Source organism: Adiantum capillus-veneris, chromosome 11, assembly GCF_014529385.1.
Source record: "Adiantum capillus-veneris isolate H3 chromosome 11, ASM1452938v2, whole genome shotgun sequence".
NCBI lineage: Eukaryota > Viridiplantae > Streptophyta > Polypodiopsida > Polypodiales > Pteridaceae > Adiantum > Adiantum capillus-veneris.
The window spans coordinates 114,436,801-114,454,699 of NC_140941.1; the positions used below are offsets into that span (position 1 = coordinate 114,436,801).

Below are 17,899 nucleotides of genomic sequence, written 5' to 3' on the forward strand. Positions count from 1 at the left end.
GTGCGCCATATAAATGAGATAAACCAGGTTCGAAAGGAGTGGGTACAAAATTGCATTTGAGCATCCTGAGAAAAGGCATATCCAAAAGTGAAATGTACTTTGTGAGAAAAGGCATATCCAAAAGTGAAATGTACTTTGTGATCCTAATGTCCCATGCATTCTTCCAATGTGCAACATTATCTATCTTTCCACCATTGACAAATTTATTTTTGGAATGTCATATTGATGAAAAATGAGCTGACATGTTGGTCATTCCCCTCACCAACTTCGACAACATCTTCCAACAATTTAGTTTTCAAAGTGTAGAGTTATATAATATACATAGCTATAGCATTATTAGTGCGCCATATAAATGAGATAAATCAGGTCCAAAAGGAGTTGGTACAAAATTGCATTTGAGCATCCTGAGAAAAGGCTATACAAAAGTGATCTGAATTTTATGATCCTAATGTCCCATGCATTCTTCCACTGTGCCACATTATCTATCTTTCCACCATCTACAAACATGTTGTAGCTTGGAGGTCCAAACCTCAATATAAGGCCACATTCGTATGCATTTGACAGCTATGTCCTTCTCTGGAAATGAAGGAGCATAATTTTTTTTTGTGGGTGATCTTCACCACTACAACCAAGTAGTTAGAAGAACCTAGTCTCTATGTCTATCTCTCCCACAGGGAGTGTATGAAAGTTGACGTAGCATGAGCTTGTAACATATTCCAAGCGATATGGAGTCTGTGGCCCAAGCAAAACTTGTACTTGGCAACCAAATAGCCACAATCTAATCTATTGAGCTTACTCCTCTCCTAAAGAGGATAAAAGCTTGTTGTAGAGCCAGAGGTTTCCTAAACACAAAGATCCAAATTTTGAACCGAGTGAGTGGCTCGTGTACAAGGTATGATTGAACCAAATATTGAGCAGTGGGGCATGATATTGAAATTGGGACATGGAAAGCAATTTATCCCATCTACGCATCAACCATGCACCATGAAAGTAGACAACCCCTATATCTAATATGTGCCAAATAATGTTTGCCCCAACTCCTCTAAAGCATATGCTTGATGAGCGTTGCCCTCTAAGCATACATGTGAGTGTGCAGGTCCAAGAAGGGCTATACAAATTAGCGAGCGGGTATTTTTGAGCAATGAAATAATCGAGCAAGTCCCTTTAGACATTCTTTATTACTAATAGAAAATTGCAGAAGTACATGAGGGTTTTTCATTGTTGCAAACTAACCCCACAACCAAACTGAAATCCCATGATGATTAATTGCATGGAACCAAACTTGGAGCCAATTTCAGTCATGAAACAAAAAAAATGCCCCCGGTTTGTCGCAAGTGTCGACAAAACCATTCCACATCAGTGCTTGTGACAAGCCAAGGCCCCCTAGCATATGTTGTTCTAGCACTTTCCACCTCTATTATCCACTTGGAATACATTTCCATCTATAGTCTTCGGAATTCTTCGAAGCGTACTTTTTCAACCTATCAAACATGACGGCCAAGTGCATATCATGTAGTGTTCTATAGTGGTTTGTACCATTAGCGTAGGGCTCTAGCATTCACTCTCCTATAGGTAGCCATTTATTGAAGTGTAAAATGGTGTCTCAGAGTAATAAGTGATCAACCCCAACCAAGGGCCTAAGCAGTGTTATAAAAAAACAAGGCTTCAGTGTTTTTTAACCGACTGAAATTGTAAAATCCCAATTAGATTTTGAGCCTCCCTCAACCAGGAAATTTTACACAAGTTTTAGTGTAGTTACCAGCAAAAGCTTCAAATTTTGACCAAAAATTGGGAGATTTTCAAGTTTGCCCTTATTTTCTCTAGTTAGGAAAAATGTATTTTTCTAGCCCTGCGCTGCCTAAGCATTAATGAGCAAAACATAATCAATTAGTAGTTGAGAGTACCTAGCATTCGAGAGCTTTCCTTGTTGTTTGTGGACAAGCTAGATTAAAGAAGTTTATAAATTATATGATTTCTTGAGCTTGAAGACAAAAGTAATCTGGCCGAATTCACAACACGTGGCGGCGGTGCATATCTTAAATACAATCTATCCTAATGGCTCGAACTCCGGAGTGTGAAAGCCTTCTGCCGCTCGTCTAAATCCGGCCTAAGCAAGCTATCAAGAGCCCCCCGTCCCGCTCTTGCTACATACAATAGCTGGCACCCATGAAGCCCCCCCACTCACTGCCACTCCTCCACCTTGCAAGGCTTCGCCGGCCGCTTCACTCCCCAAGAGGCCGCCCGTGTCTGCAAACAGCTGGATGGGGTGGGAACCCTCCTTAAAGACCAGAGTATGCGCTCCTCAGTAGTCATTGAAGAAGAAGAGTCGTGGATGGCCGAGGCCACCAAGGAGGCATGCCACGACTGGTGAGAAAGAAAGAGGGAGCGGAGAGCATCCATTTGGCAGGCATGTGCACGATGTACGTCTCAAGAGCCTGCAATCTGGATCGTGCCTTTGAACCCTACATCCAGCGTGACGCTGAAAGTGCCGACATCTCTCACCAAAATAATTACTTGCTGTTGAAAACCTCAAAACCATGTGTGTGTGTGTGTGTGTGTGTGTGTGTGTGGACAGAGACAACACTAGAGAGACGAACATTTGGAGCCACTTCTTCACACTGCTGGTATTTGTGTGCATTACGATCAACTGAGCATGAGGATCTTATCCCCATAAATGAACATAACCCCACATAAAAACAATAAAAGATAAAAAGGAATTAGCTGGTGTCAGATTTTGCAATGCATTACAAAATGAACTATCCAAACAATGGAAAGCTGCCCCTTCAGGAAATTAATTCTAGAAGAGGTGTGTGTCTGTGTGAAGAAGCCAGAGAAACAAGACCTTCTTATGCTGTCGGTAACCGCACGACGGAGTGTCTCAATTAATGTGGGGCACGAGGGCAGAACACCAAGCAACACACACCACCGCAACCCACATAATCGAGGCTCGAGAGGCCAATCAACAATTGACATGGAGGCATCGCTATTTCGAGCTGACTCTGAGTCAAAATTTGCGGTGTGGGAACTCGTAGGCATTTGCAAGAAGGAGCTATGGACAGTTTGACAATCAGAGTCCTTTGCAAAAGGAAGGCAAGGAGCTTGAATCGATAGAAGAGGATCAGGTCGGCGATGACGAACGCAAGGTAAAAAGTTCCGCTGGAGGGGCTAGTAGTGGAGACGAGGAAGCAGGTCGAAGGAGCTGGTGAAATGAGAGATTGACACGCAACTGGCAAGGGGATGGGGGAGCATTAGACCAAGTAAGTTAAGCGATCGCGCCCATCGCCAAGGACTTTTTGAGCGGGAGGCCATTGCCTGAGAAGGATAAGAGGAGGCCGTCAGCTACAGGGGCAACTCCCTGAAGGTTTTGTAGCCGCCAACGGAGATAATTATTAGCAAGCTCGAAGACTGTAGCTCCTTGGTATGCTGCTGCAACCATTCCGCGCCGGCGCGGAATGGTTGCAGTAGCAAACCAGTGAAAGAAAAAATTGCCCTCAAGTTTCAATAGTTCCCAAAGTACCCCCGATCTTTTGTCCTTACTTCTCAAAATGCCCTTTAGATTTTCCAAAATTCCCAAAATGCGCTCGATTATGAGATTAAATTTCTCCAAAGGTAAATTTTTTTTGAAGCTTTTCATAAGAAGACTCATTCTCTATCAATACAAGATGCTAAAACTAGAATTTGAGTAGGTTATGTAGGGTCTCGAGAGGAATTGCTTCATTATTCTTTGAACATAATTGCCCTTTTTGTGAGGTCAAACTCCATGCTAAGCACTCAAAACCGGATCTCAATTGTCAAAAAGGAATAAAGATTAAAAAATCTTGAAGAATCCAACTAGAATAGATACAAGGGTAGTTTGGGAATTTCTAAAATTTGAGGAGTATTTTGAGAATTTCCACAAATTACAGAGGTACTTTGATAATTTTCTCTTGAAAAAAATAGCATTTGTCAAAATGAGTTGGATTCCAAGAATGATTTATTTTTTGTTGTCGTTTGTCTTACTCGCACCTACAATTGTTGCGTTTTACCCATATGGTGCTTCTTGCCCATAGGATCACATCCACACGCGGCTCTTGCTAAATATCAGACTCTCAAGGATATGGGATCCTTGAGAGCCTGCCATGTAGCCGTGGGACAACCTACTTAGTAGATTAACCAGTTAGCAGTTTGTTCCACCAAACGTATTTGAACATAGGCTACAAATTAGCACAAACTTTGTTCAACACAACTCGGGATCTAAAGTAGGGCAGACTATAAATGAGCACGAACTTTGTTCAACCCAAGTCAGAATTCGAACCAACACTTTCGATTCATTCCAACATGGTATACCCCATAGCGCTAATGGCGTTCGCTTATAGTCCGATATTTATCCTAAATAACAGACGACAATATTGTGACAGATGTGAGGGACATTGGATTGTAGCCATAGACGTCGGCATGTCGAAGAAACATTTCTATTGTGCCTCTATTCTTGTGATGGTTGCTCTTGTTTACCTATTGCTGCAAAAGATCTAGCAGGCTTCGGAAGTTGTAAATCACCATTCTCTGAGCTAGGACTAAAAGATTCTCTCAATCTTGCCTAGATATCCTAAGATTAGATGATTCTCTAGTTGTGCCATGGTCTTGGGTGTTTTTGATAGTGAGATCACTCACAGTGTAGAAGCTTTTAAGGAATTGTTGCTTCATGACTTTATCTCTGCATCCAGCAAGCAAATGCACCTGAGACTTGGGCCTTTCCTGTGTAAAGGGGTATGCCATTCACATGGAGCTGAATTGTATATGTTTCAAGTATAAAGAGATTGCTTGTGCCTCAGGTATTCAATTTTCATATTGGTTCTAAAATCTCATTTTTTGTCGATTGAGTATTAGATTTGTATAATGAAAGTAATGTGCATGACATAATTTTTTTCTTTCACCATTGTTGACATTTTATTTTTCTTTCGCCATTTTTGAGAGGAGGTATGGCACATGGAATTGAACTGTATATGTTTCAAGTATGAAGAGATTGCTTGTGCCTCGGGTATTCAAATTTCATATTGGTTCTAACATCTCATTTTTTGTCGATTGAGTGTTAGATTTGTGTAGTGAAAGTAATGTGCATGACATAATTTTTTTCTTTCACCATTGTTGCTATTGTATCAATTTGCTCGAATTTGTCTTTGCTTGATTTTTTTTGCTCGGTTATTAGAGACCCCTGTCCAAGAAACCCAACCCATCCTTGGCAGTTGGCATTTGGACATAATCATAGGCAATCCACGAATGGGATATCCCCACTTTTCTTTTTTTTTGAGAAAAGAGTTGAATTTCTCAGCATGGTCATGGACTAGTTGAGAAGGGTGTTATAATATATTACATCTCTCTCTCTATCCCTATTTTTCACACACACACACACACACACAAACTCTCTCTCTTATCTTACAAGCACACACACAAACATAGGACTATCTCCCCATCTCTCGCTCTCTCTCTCTCTCTCTCTCTCTATCACTATCCCTCTCCCCCTCACACACACAAACATACATATAAGTAATATCCTCATCTCTCCACATGTACACACATATTTACAAACTCTAAATGTGTGTGTGTGTGTGTGTGTGTGTGTGTGTACTACACTATCGACTATGGCACCTCAGACTCGTGCAAGGATGAAAGTCCAAGGGATTGACAACATCGAAGAGATTCAACTTATGCATGAGTCACTAACATCTCTAGCAATATGCAAGAGCGAATTCCACAATACATCCAATATTGTGGCTCCAACAAATACTGGTGAGCAAGCGCCTTCTACCAACACTAGAGAACGTAGTTCTAACGACCCTTTACACACCAATGCGGAGAATGTAAGTGATGCTTTCGGTCACATAATATATAGCCATATTTTGTCCACGTGGGTGGATGATCACACGACGACATTGCAGTGCCTCCTTCTTCGTATCTTCTTGTGTCGACTCTTGTAGAACCTTGCAATCCGTACAAATACTGACCACATTGAGAGTTTGGTTTCATCTATTCATGACAAATTGTATAAACCAACTATGAAACGATTCACCATTATAAAGAGCCTTCTTGGATAGGAGCTCATACCTTTTGATCAATAAGCCGCAAATGGTTGGGACTTGCAACTCTCTTATGAGTTAGATGTGCAACTAGAGGCAATACCTGAATTAAACAATATATTCTAAAAGCATAAAAAACGATGACGAAAAGAACACTTGAAAGCATTGTCATAAAAAGCGAAAAAAAGTAAAAGAGGATGGGAAAAATTGTGTGTGACCCAATACTCGATTTCCCTCTTTAAAGAGAGAGGTACACAAATGTCAACACCCCTCATAAGGGTCTACAAAAAGTAGTTTAAAAAAAGTTTGTTACCATGTGGCACTAATCAACAAGCTTTATCCAATGGTTCACAATTGCCCCCAAAATTCAACCCTTTACTAAGAATGGGTTCAAGCGGGGTGATGGAAGAGAGAGGGGTATGGATGAGATTCTTTGTTGAGGGGCCCACATTGGGCAACAAAAACGAAGAAATTGCCATGGGCCCTTGACCAACCTGCCAATCACGTTACTGGTAGGATACTGCTCAACAATTGCTGTAGGTTCGCGCCTTATTGTGAAGGAGTATTGCCTCCACCTTGTGTGAACAAGGCAGGCGGAGGCAATGAAAAGTACAGCCATGACATCTTCGCCAAGCTCGTCTAAGGGTTGGTTGAGATTGCCTAGATGAACAACTTGGGTGAGGGTATGTTTCGAACGTAGCATCATTTCACTCGTTGAGAATAGTTCAGTCAGTTTTCGAACTCACCATAGAGACGGACGGCCTACCCCCTCAGGAAATCAACCATGTCCGTGCACTTTTCAACATGAAATGCGGAGAACACATGCCCGCTCGTCGCACGCAGACCAATCAGGTAACGCTCACTATTCGTTGATAAAAAGGTGCAGCTTTTTGAAGTTTTCTGAAGCGGTAGCAATGCGAACGAAGAAGAACATGAAAGCGAAGCAACGGTTTCTTGGGCGCGTGCAGTCTAATGCACCCTAAACCCGTCCTAAGACCTTATGATGGACAAATGAAAATGGAGTGACGAGTCTGGTGACTGGTCGACTGTGGGAAATGGCCTTGATAATTCAAGTTGAGGATTGAGGGGTCAAGTTGTACGGATGACGGCGGGGTTCATTTACGTATAGTACATACGGGCGCAGTTTGCGAGTAAAAACTCTCTACCAGTAGTACCGAGTACTAACCACGACTTCAACTTCTCCTTTTTCAGGGGAGCAATGAAAGACCCGTAGCCTTCTCGTCTAGCCTACTGTCTGGTCGCCTGCCCACAGCCCTAGCTTCTCCTGCGCCATCGCCACTCCCAGAGCAGTGATTACCTAACAGGTATGCTCGAAGCTTATACATTATCTTTCTTTCGCCGTAATACCCAAGACGATTTTAGAGAGAGAGAGAGAGAGGGAGGTATTTTGGAGTATTTATCTCAATTCGTCTTTTGCTGCAGGATCCATCTCCAGGCTCTCCCTATTGCGAGTCACGTCAGTTAACATGGAAGACAGCATTTTCTGTTGATGGATGTTTGGCATCGTGCGGAGCAATGTCTCAGACAGCCTTCATGCTTTGAAGAGTCATTGAGAAAGGAGAAGACATTGCAATTCTGGTCGTGAGAGATCAAGAGTGATTGCTTGCCAAGCATGGGGGTATGTTGTGCTTCATGAATGCCAAATCGGTGTCGTGACTGAAGAAGATTGCTATTACCTTGGGTTTGGTCGCAACAGTTCTGCCTGTTCACAAGCCGATCTTGCATCTTCCATTGTTGCTCAACTCCCATTTCAAGCGTTTAAGCATGGAGTCACAATGTGTGTGTGTGTGCGCGCGCACGTGTGTGTGTGTTTTTATTTGAGATTCTTGTCTAGAGCTCTATTTTTTTGGTATAATCAAACTGTCCTCTGCTTGTGCAGCACCGTCCAGCTCATGTTCCACAGTTTGGAAATTGGGATGCCAACGAGCACGTGCCATTTACAGCGGTGTTTGATAATGCACGTGCTGGTAAAGGGGGAGGTAAGAAATTCAATCCCAATGATCCGGAAGAAAACCCAGCTGCATTTGGCTTGAAAACAGAGGATGGTTCTCAGTTAGAAGAGTTTGACGCTGCCTTGCCTGTACCTTCAAAGCCACCGCCTGCCATGGAGACAGGTCCTCTGATCCGAAACAGAGGAGATGGACATGGATATTCTAAGGCAGGTGATGCAGATACCTCAAGGAAGGGCCCTAATACAAGCGGTGCCAAAGAGAACGCTGGCGGTGCAGATGGATCTAGAAGGGGGCCATCTACTGTTGGTTCAAGAGAGAGCGCTGGTCCCGAAGAGTCTCCAAATCACCAGATGTACCAAGGACGGCTTGGAAACAGACCAGGGTCTCCCTATTCGGAAAGAAAAACCTCCTCTGATGGTGGTAGTGCTCATGCTCCCTCTGCTCCAGGAAAATCTCGACTTCGAGGATCTTCTCGTGCAGATGAGACTGTAAGGTTTCAAGTGACCGTCTATTTGCATTTTAATCTACCCAACTTATTTTTCCTTTATTTAAAAAGGTATGGTGTGTGATTATTTTGTAGATTTGAATTTTGGCTTTGGATATATTCTTTTCAGACCTTGTATTTGGCTTCTGTTTTTATTGTCTTCTGTGTGGGGAGAGGGAATTGAGGGGCATTTACTTTATCAATACTGTAATCATTAAACTCTATTGAAGATTCTTGTTGTTGGGGTTGTCCAATAGGGACAATTTACTCACACACAGATATTTTGGCTAAGGTATTAAGAGTTTGTGTGGCGAGTACAATTATCTTTCTGTACTGCATTGAGTGGTAGGGATTCTTAAGTGTGATATTGGAAATTCTGATTGTTCTTTCAATTTTGAAGGAAATTCGGAAAGAAGGGCCTCTCAGATCTCTTGGCTCATTATTAGTGTTTCTTTAGAACGTTGATAATGATAGGAAAGAGATGTCACAAGCGCCAGCTAAGCACCCAGGATAATACCTCTTAACATGGCCCCAAGCCATCAAGGTTCACATTGGAGGGCCTCGTGTCATCAAACTTCAGATTGGAGGGTACCTGGTTGAGAGGTCTAAACTGCTTCGGATGCCCTTTGTAATTTAAATCCTGCTTGGGGTTTTGAAGTACATGGTCAATAGAGGTTTGAAGTTTATGGTCAATTCAAAGTCTTAGACTCTTAGCAGAAGAAATTCCTCAGCTCTCGTCTACTTGTAGTTACTATTGTCAAACTCCGGAAAGAGTGCGAAGGTTTCTCCTGTAGGTCAGCATTGCGGCCTCTCAAAATATTAGGAGAATGACATCTCTTGGGTTTTGTGCCTAGATCTATAGAGAGAGGGCTTCTTTGTGGCTGTGCTCAGCCTTGTGAGGGTTTCCTCCCCTTCAAGAGTCGGAGGCCTTGTGCCTAGAGTTTATAGTGTCAGGCTAGTTTTGGCCCATGTCAGTGGGCAGTACTAGATTGGCGATCTCATATGCAGGGCACCCATTCCATCTAGGTTGGAGTTCCGTCCCTAGATGCACTGGCCCCAAAGAATGGCGCCCCTTCCAGTATGTCTTTATTATTGCTTCTCAAAGGTACAACTCCCCGAGGGTCCAACTTTCTTTGAGACTTTGCGTCTAGAAGCCCGAAGGGCACTTATAAACAGTACAAGGGATGTCCAAAAGCTGAGCCCAAAAGCATCAGGTTCAAATGCATTGCACCCAAAAGCTCCGATCCCCAAAAGCATGACATAGAACTGCCAACACAGTAGCCATCGCAAAACGCGAAATTCCATGCAACTTGCAATGTGAGCATGACAACGCGTCTATGGAATTTTCAGCCAGCTTATACACTTTTTCAATTTTAGGGTCTAGACTCCTCAGCCGATTCTCTTCAAGTCAGTAGGGGTTAGGTTTTTAAACCCTGATCCCTTAGGCCTCTCGGCCACATCTTTTGGGTTGAAATCTTTTGGGTTAGAGTTTTCAAACTCTAGCCCCTTGTCCTCTCAGCCAGTTCCTCAGGTTGGGAACGCCATGTCACCAACTTGTGTGTAAGGTGTAGCGGAAGTGAATGTTGACTTTGCTCAGGATGAGTGCACCGAACTGTGCTCAAGGGTTCCTTTTACTTACGGAAGGGAGAGCCTTCTGTTCCTTTAGTGAGAGAGTGCAATGATCACAAACAAAGTGAATGCTACTGTGAATGAAGATGCTGAGACTCAGTGAGAGAGAGTGAGTACAACACCAAACGGTTCTCAAACCCTCCTCCAAGGGCCCGCTCTCTATGGCGAGAGGTCTATGCTATTGATTGCACAAATCCGGTACAATGGTCTAGATGCGATGGACTTGCCGATGATGTCGACGACAATGATGACAACGACAAGGACAGGCTGAAATCTGAAAACGCTAGGGCTGAACTACTGAAATCTGCAATCTTCTGACTTTTTTCTGAATACTGACACTATGTCGGCGAGGACGACGATGCGTTGAAAACTGAAAACAGCGGGCTGAATCTGAAAGCGTTGGCTGACTCGACGGTACGGCGAGGATCTGTTGCAGGTAGGTGAGATCTGCGAGGCTAATGGCTGAATCTGCGGTGTCTTAAGTGCTGAAAACTGAAAACGATGATGTGCTGGGCTGATTTGACGCCAGAATTTGCAAACACTAGGCTGAATATGCAAACTGAAAACGCCAGGCTTATCTGTAGCAAAAATGCTAGGCTTGATCTGTAGCCAAAAACGCTATCTGCTCTGCTGGCTGAAAATGCTAGGGTCTCTTGTTGGTCTTGCTAAGAAGGTGCACTGCAAGTTGCTGGAACTTCTTCTGCCAGGAAGAGCTAGCGCTAGGTTTCTTTTGCAGATACTTAACAAATTTGCCCTACTCACTTTTCCAACAAAGTCACTTATTAAATAATAACTGAAAAAATGAGTATATTGGGAAAATGGGTTCTATGCACTATAAAATGCTCATGATGGGTAGTGAATGTCATGCTGATGATCAAGCTGTGTGCAACGAGAGGATATGCAACTACTCTAAGTGCCTGGACATGAACGGCTTGCTCACAGGCTCACAAAGGTGCCAGAACACTTCCTAAGCCGACCTGAACCCTAGACGTGAAGTAGCTTGTCTACATGCACACAGGGTTGAATGTGCACGTGACATCCCCTCCTTTTCAAAGTGAGGTACTGGTACCGAGTTGTATGGCGTCGAGGGAGTGCGCCAACAACATCTGGAATCCTGCGAAGGACTCTTCGCCGGCCCTCTCTGATGCGTGGGTCGTGCGATACTTGAACTTCATGAAGGTCTGCAATGCTTGCTTATTTTGGCCGCGCCGAAAGCGAAACAAAGGGATCTGTTGTGGCTTCAATGCTCCAACTTCGGCTATGGTCGGGAGGCCACCTTCTTCAAGAATCTCCGAGGAGGAAAATTCCTGAAACCAATTCCAACTCAAGATCATGAACATACCCATTCCATGTAGAGTGACTCGAAAATACTATTCTTTTGACATGATTGCGCATGCAATGCAGATGAACAAAGTGACGGAGTCCCAAATCGTTCATCAAACACATGCAAAAAGTGGGATCGAAACTTGACTTTTCGACGTAAACCTATCAACTGTGGCAAATCAAAACGGAAATGCCAATGCTTGATGGACAATCTTTCTCGTGCTCTCTCGGAGACTTTTTTCTTATCGAGAGTGATCCACATACATTCGTGCTCATCAGTTCGTGAATCATGTGCATCGTACAATACGGCATGCTTGTGGAAAGGGAACACATAAAGATGGTGACGAAAATACAAGAAACCGTCACGAGTGAAAAACTCGAACAATGCGTGCTGACTAATCATGCAAACACACAATACTTCCTGAGTGGGTTCTTTGGACCTCCACTCGAGAGCCAAGATCGGTTTTGCGTGATTGATCGTATCTACAACGAGGCTAGCTTCACTAGAAAAATCATCATTCAAACCATCATCCTTGTGAACAATCACATCTATATCATGCAAAAAATGTGTGTCGTGCTTTGGAAAAGGAATGACTGAGAGTGTAAGGTGCAGCGGAAGTGAATGTTGAACTTTGCTCAAGATGAGTGCTCTGAACTGTGCTCAAAGGTTCCTTTTACTTACGGAAGGGAGAGCCTTCCGTTCCTTTAGTGAGAGAGTGCAAATGATCACAAAACAGAATGAAGGTACTGAGACTGAGAGAGAGAGAAGAGAATACGACACCAGAATGTTGTCAAACCCTCCTCCGAAGGCCCCACTCTCTATGGCGAGAGCGGTCTACTTATGGTTGCACAAATCTCTACAATGCTTGGACTTGCCGACGATGTCGACGACGACAAGACGGGCTGAAATCTGAAAACGCTAAGGGTTGAAATCTGCAAATCTTGTATCTGTTGAATTTTGACTCTATGTCGATGGCGACGACGCACTGAAAACGCAGATGCTAAAAACTGCGTTTTCCAGGCTAAATTTGTGAACTGCGCGAGAACTGACCGTGCGGCGAGGATCTGCTGCGGGAAGGTGAGATCTGTGAGGTTCAGGACTTGTACTGCAGGTGCTAACTGCTGAAAACTGAAAACATTGGTCTTCTTGTGGCCTTGTCGTGACGGAACTACAAAACGCTAGGTCGTCTGCTGCTCCAAAAACGCTAGGGCTGAATTTTGCTGCTGGTGCAATCTGCTGTGGATCTGTTGATGCAACTGCTAACGCTAGGGCTGAATTCTTCTCTGCTGTCGCCAGGCTGATGCAGATGCAAAAACACTAGGTGATCTGGGTTCTTGTCCAAAAACGCTAGCTCTTCTGTTGTGATGCAAAAACTCTAGAGAACTTGGGGTCCTGCTGAGAAGTTTGCCTGTGAGCAATGCTCCTGCTGCCTCTTCTGCCAAAAAGTGCTAGCTCTAGTTTGCTTATATATTATCTTAGCAAAATTGCCCTACCTAGTTTCCAACAAAAGTCACTTAATAAATAAGTGAAAAATGTTAAAAATAGGAAAAATAGGTTTAATGCACTGGAAAATTTCCCTGATGGATTTTGATGGTAATACCGATGATCATGTTGTGTGCAACCGGAGGATACACATCTGCACATGCACGGTTTGTGCACACTCACAAAAGTGCCAGATCACTTCCTATTCAAGACTGACTTGACTGAACTGAACCTTGGTCATGCTGTAGCTTGTCCATGGACACATAAGGTTGGATGTGTCACGTGACATCCCCTCCTTTTCAAAGTGAGGTACTGTTACCGAACTGTATGGCGTCCAGGGAGATCGCCAATAGCATCTGGAATCCTGGAAAGGACTTGTCACCGGCCCACGTTGATTTTTAGGTCGTGCGATACTTGAACTTCATAAAGGTCTGCAACGCTTGCTTCTTTGGGCCGCGCCAAAAGCGACACAAAGGCTTCGGCTTCTTCAATGCTTCAACTTCGTCTAGAGTCATGCTTCTTCCTTCTTCAAGAATCTCCATGGTTGAAAATTCTTGAAACCACTTCCAACACAAAAACATGAACATACCTATTCCATGTAAAGTGACTGGAGAAAATCTTGTCTTCCTCAAAGACTGTGCATGCAATGTAGATGAACAAAGAGACGAAGTGCCAAACCGTTCATCATACACATGTAAACAATGAGATCGAAGCTTATCTTTCTGATCTATATCAATCAACTGTGGCAAAACACAATGGAAATGCCCATGCTTGGTGCTCATACTTTCTGTCACAAAGTGATGACGTGGTTGCCCGAGAGCAGAAACTCTAACCCTAATTTTTACCAAACCCTAACTCTTGCTGAAACCCTAACTACTGCTGAAACCCTAATTCTGGCGACAGAAAATGACACGTGGCAACAATACGGACGCCCGGAAATCGCGTCGGAAATTGCGGCGGATTCTGCGGCAGCTGATAGCTTTTGGGCGACGTTATTTTCCTTAAAAGCAGCAAGAAAGAGAGAAGCTTTTCTGTTTTTAGTCAAGCTTGAGAGAAAAAAAAGAGCCTTTGCTTTATTTTTAGGCTTTTGACTCTAAGCTTTTGGGGCTCTGCTTTTGGCATCCCTTGTAAACAAATAAATAAGTGGTTTGGGTTCCCACTTTTCAGAGCATCTGGACGCAGAGTCTTGGAGTGAGACCGAACCACTCTTGTACTTTGAACTTAGATTAATACAAAAAGAAATACCGAAAGGAGCGCCAATCTTTGGGGCTAATATCTCTACTCCGCCGGGCCAGTGTAAATCTATTGTCAACTGTGAAGTGTTTTGAAGTGGTTATTTGGTGGTGTCGCGGTCGATTCTTGACTTGGAGTGTCCAAGTCTGTTACAGTGGTATCAGAGCACGACCGATTTCTCTTCTACGGGAAATCTGATCCCAAATTTTTTTTCCCGCAGCACCTATGGCTTCACGCAAGGATGAATCGATTCCCTTTGCATCCGGAGATGCATAAAGGGATCACAATGAAGGTTCCGGCAAGGAGTATGGCCCACCTGTTCTACTGAGGCGGAGCGACGAGAGATGGAGCGTCGTCAATTGATTGGCGATGCAACAAAGATGATGCTCAATTTTGCGAATGACCCAAAATTTGCAAAATATATGAGCGAGACTTCTTTTCAGGAAGTGCACGAGTAGTGGCAGAAAACCACCCACCACCCCCGAAACCCGCTCTCAAGAAACCTTGTGCTCACAAGAAATATTTAGAGAAGGAATTAGAAGAGGTGGTTGATGAACGGATTGCTTAGCTTTTTGACGCGCAAAACAAAGCTAAAAAACACGGCAAAAAGCAGAAGAAAGGCACTGACTTCCCGGGATATTTGGGTCATCAGTCGACATTTGATAAGGCAAAGAAACAGAAGAAGCGTGTTCGATTTGAAGGAGTACCCAGTTCTTCTTCTTCTTCTTCTTCTTCTGACAATTCTTCTAGCTCTTCTGACTTGAGCGAAGAAGACAGAAAGGGCAAAAAGTGAAGCAAGAAACAACGCTTTGGAAAGGGTAAGAAAAAGGCAAAGAAGTCAAAATCTCGCCCAATGAGTGACAATTCTACAGAGCACTCGTCTATAGACAGTTCGGACTTTGACGACGGCAACTTTTATGCAAACAAGAAGAATTTTTATAAAGCCAACCAGTATGACTTTCTGGAAGACAAAGCAAGAAAGTTCGAGAGTTTAAGGAAGGTGGACAGTCAATTAAATTTGGCACGTTTTCGGGATATAAAGATGCTTCAAAGCCTTTGTCTTTTATACAGCAGTTTGACATCGCTTTCGCGGGAGGACGTTACTCCGAGCTAAGATTCAGAGAGCTGTCTCTTATTTTAAGTGGAATGCTCGAACTTGGTGGTCCACGCTTCTTTTAAACAAGACTGCACCAGTTAAATGGCTGAAATTTAAGAAGCTTTTTATTTCTTCTTCGCTGACTCAAGAGTATGAACGTGATATACGAGCTGCTTGGAACCATCTTCGGATGACCAAGAGAGATACAGTGGACGCTTATTGCGAGAGATTCTGGAGCTCCTTTCTACCCGCCTCTTCATTCAAGAAGATCTAGTTCAGAGAACATATTGAGCGGTTTACCTTGGGTCTACCTACAGTGTAACAGACTTGGACACTCCAAGTCAAGAATCAACCGCAACAGCACCAAATAACCACTTCAAAACAATTCACAGATCACAATAGATTTGCACTGGCCCGACGGAGTTCCGTGCCTAGAGATATTGGCCACAAAGACAAGCGCCCCTTTCGGTATTTCTTTTTATATTAATCAGTTCAAAGTACAAGAGAGTGGGTCGGGATTCACTCTCAGACTCTGCGTCCAGATGCTCTGAGAAGTGAGGCCCTCACCACTAATTTAAAGGTTACAAGGGATGCCCAATAGCAGAGCCCCAAAAGCTTCAAATCAAAAGCAACTGCTCTCTCTCTCTCACAGAGAGTCAAAACTTGAAAGCAAAAACATTCTCTCTCTTTCTCATTGCGTAGAGAAAAAGCAAGATTCGCATCGCTCATTATATTTTTTAAAGAAAAAAACTAAAAATTTTGTAGCCTCCGCGATTTTCGGAAATTAGGTTTTTTGGCAGAAATTAGGGTTTGCAAGAATTTTAGGGTTTCTGGCAGAAATCAGGGTTTTTGTTGTCCGCCACGTCATCACTTTGTGACATACCCCCCTCTTGAAAGCATTGTAATCGACCGCGATTACGCCTGCAAAATCGACAAAAGCCATAAACCGTCTTAGCAGACACTGACGGTTAGTACCTACGTACTAGGAACACACATCTAGCACATGTACAAAATCGACAGTCACATCACACGACATCACAGGACATCACCAGACATCACAGGACATCACATGACATTCAACATTCATTCGGATCTAAGAGCATGATTTATCGGCAATGTAGCTAGCAATCACATCTAGGTCCAATCGAGACCTCATCGATGTCCGATTGACTAACCCCTATTGCAACCATGTCTATTCGAGATCAAGTAGACCAAAATGCTGCAGTCATTTCGTTTATCAGTTTTTGCACTCAAAAGAAGTGAAGAAACAAATTAGTATCATTATAAGAAATTCCATTTCATAAAGTCATCCAACAGAATACTGTCAGCTCTCAGTATCCCTGAAGCTCAAAGAGACATCAGTGACTTCAGTATCAAAATCAAGGCATCTGTGACAAGGGAGCGGAGTGACTCCCCTCTTGTGCATCCCATTGCACACAGATCTCCGCCCAAGCTGAATTTTGGGTTCCGTTTGGAGTAGACTATGCTAAACCAAAACATCGAGGTAAAGTTTCACAATCCGAGGAGTATCTGCTAGGTCCTCCTCCTCCATCCACTTCGCATCAAATGCAGGAAAGTTCTTGAACTTAACCAAGAACCGCCTTCGGACTTTACCTTTCTTCGTATCGTTATGTGCCAAAATCTGTTCAGGAACAAGGATCTCCTCGTTTTCTTCCACTTCGGGTTGCTCATCAGGCTCCCCATCATCAGGCACATCACCCTTAACAGGTTTCAAGAGACTCACATGCAATGCATTGTGAATCCTCCAAGTAATTGGCAGTTTCAATGGGAAGGAGACATCATTTATCTTGTCCGTTATTTGGAAAGGTCCGTAGTATCGCATACTAAGCTTTGGAAAAAAGCCTCTCCTTTCCTTTTTTGTTTCATAGGCGTTCCTTCTCAAAACGTAAGAGCACCCAATCATCCGCCTTCAATTTCAAGTCACGACGATGGCGATCCGCTGGCTTTTTTTGTCGTTCTTGAGACTCCTGCAAAGTCTCGCGAAACTTGGCAAAAGCCGTATCCAAATCTCGCAAATATTCATCCGCTTCAAATATATCTAATCTTTCGTGCTCAGGAAGGACGAAACCTTCACAACACTTTCAACAATCTCACATGGCGTCTTCCCCGTCGAAGAGTGTATCGTGTCATTGTAGGCAAATTCCACCAAGGTAAGTTCTTTTTCCATTGAGTTTTCTGATCCGAGATACAAGACTTCAATAAATCTAAAATCACTGAATTGGCAATCTCAAATTGCCGGCCAGTCTGCAAGTGGAACGATGACGAGAACTGCAACTGCGTGCCAATATTCTCCCAAATTGCCTTCCAAAACATACTCGGGTCTCTGTCGGAGACAATCGTCTCAGACGTGCCATGTAATCGGAAAATCATCGTGATCATTCTGTGTTCTCGGGATATCAAAAATGAAATCCATTTCATTACTTTCCAGGGGCGGGTGGGTATGGGTAAAGGCTTTAACAATCCTTGTGCCTTATGCCTGTCAAAATTGACCTTCTGGCATACTAAGCAACTGCGCACAAACTCTTCCACATCCTTTTTGAGTCTCGGCAAAAAAAAAAGTATCTCTCTACCCCCTTCATGGTGGTAGCAATGCCGCGGTGACTC

General features: G+C 43.4%; 1 protein-coding gene across 1 annotated transcript in view; it reads left to right on the forward strand.

Moving 5' to 3' along the window:
- Positions 1 to 7,221: 7,221 nt before the first annotated feature.
- Positions 7,222 to 17,899, forward strand: part of LOC147447865 (RPM1-interacting protein 4-like) — a 63,891-nt gene continuing 53,213 nt past the window's right edge. Inside the window, exons 1-3 of the mRNA XM_086523735.1 lie at positions 7,222 to 7,378; positions 7,497 to 7,692; positions 7,954 to 8,514. Of these exons, the coding sequence (XP_086379861.1) occupies positions 7,687 to 7,692; positions 7,954 to 8,514 (567 nt within the window). The 5' untranslated portion in view covers positions 7,222 to 7,378; positions 7,497 to 7,686. The remainder of the gene's footprint in view (positions 7,379 to 7,496; positions 7,693 to 7,953; positions 8,515 to 17,899) is intronic.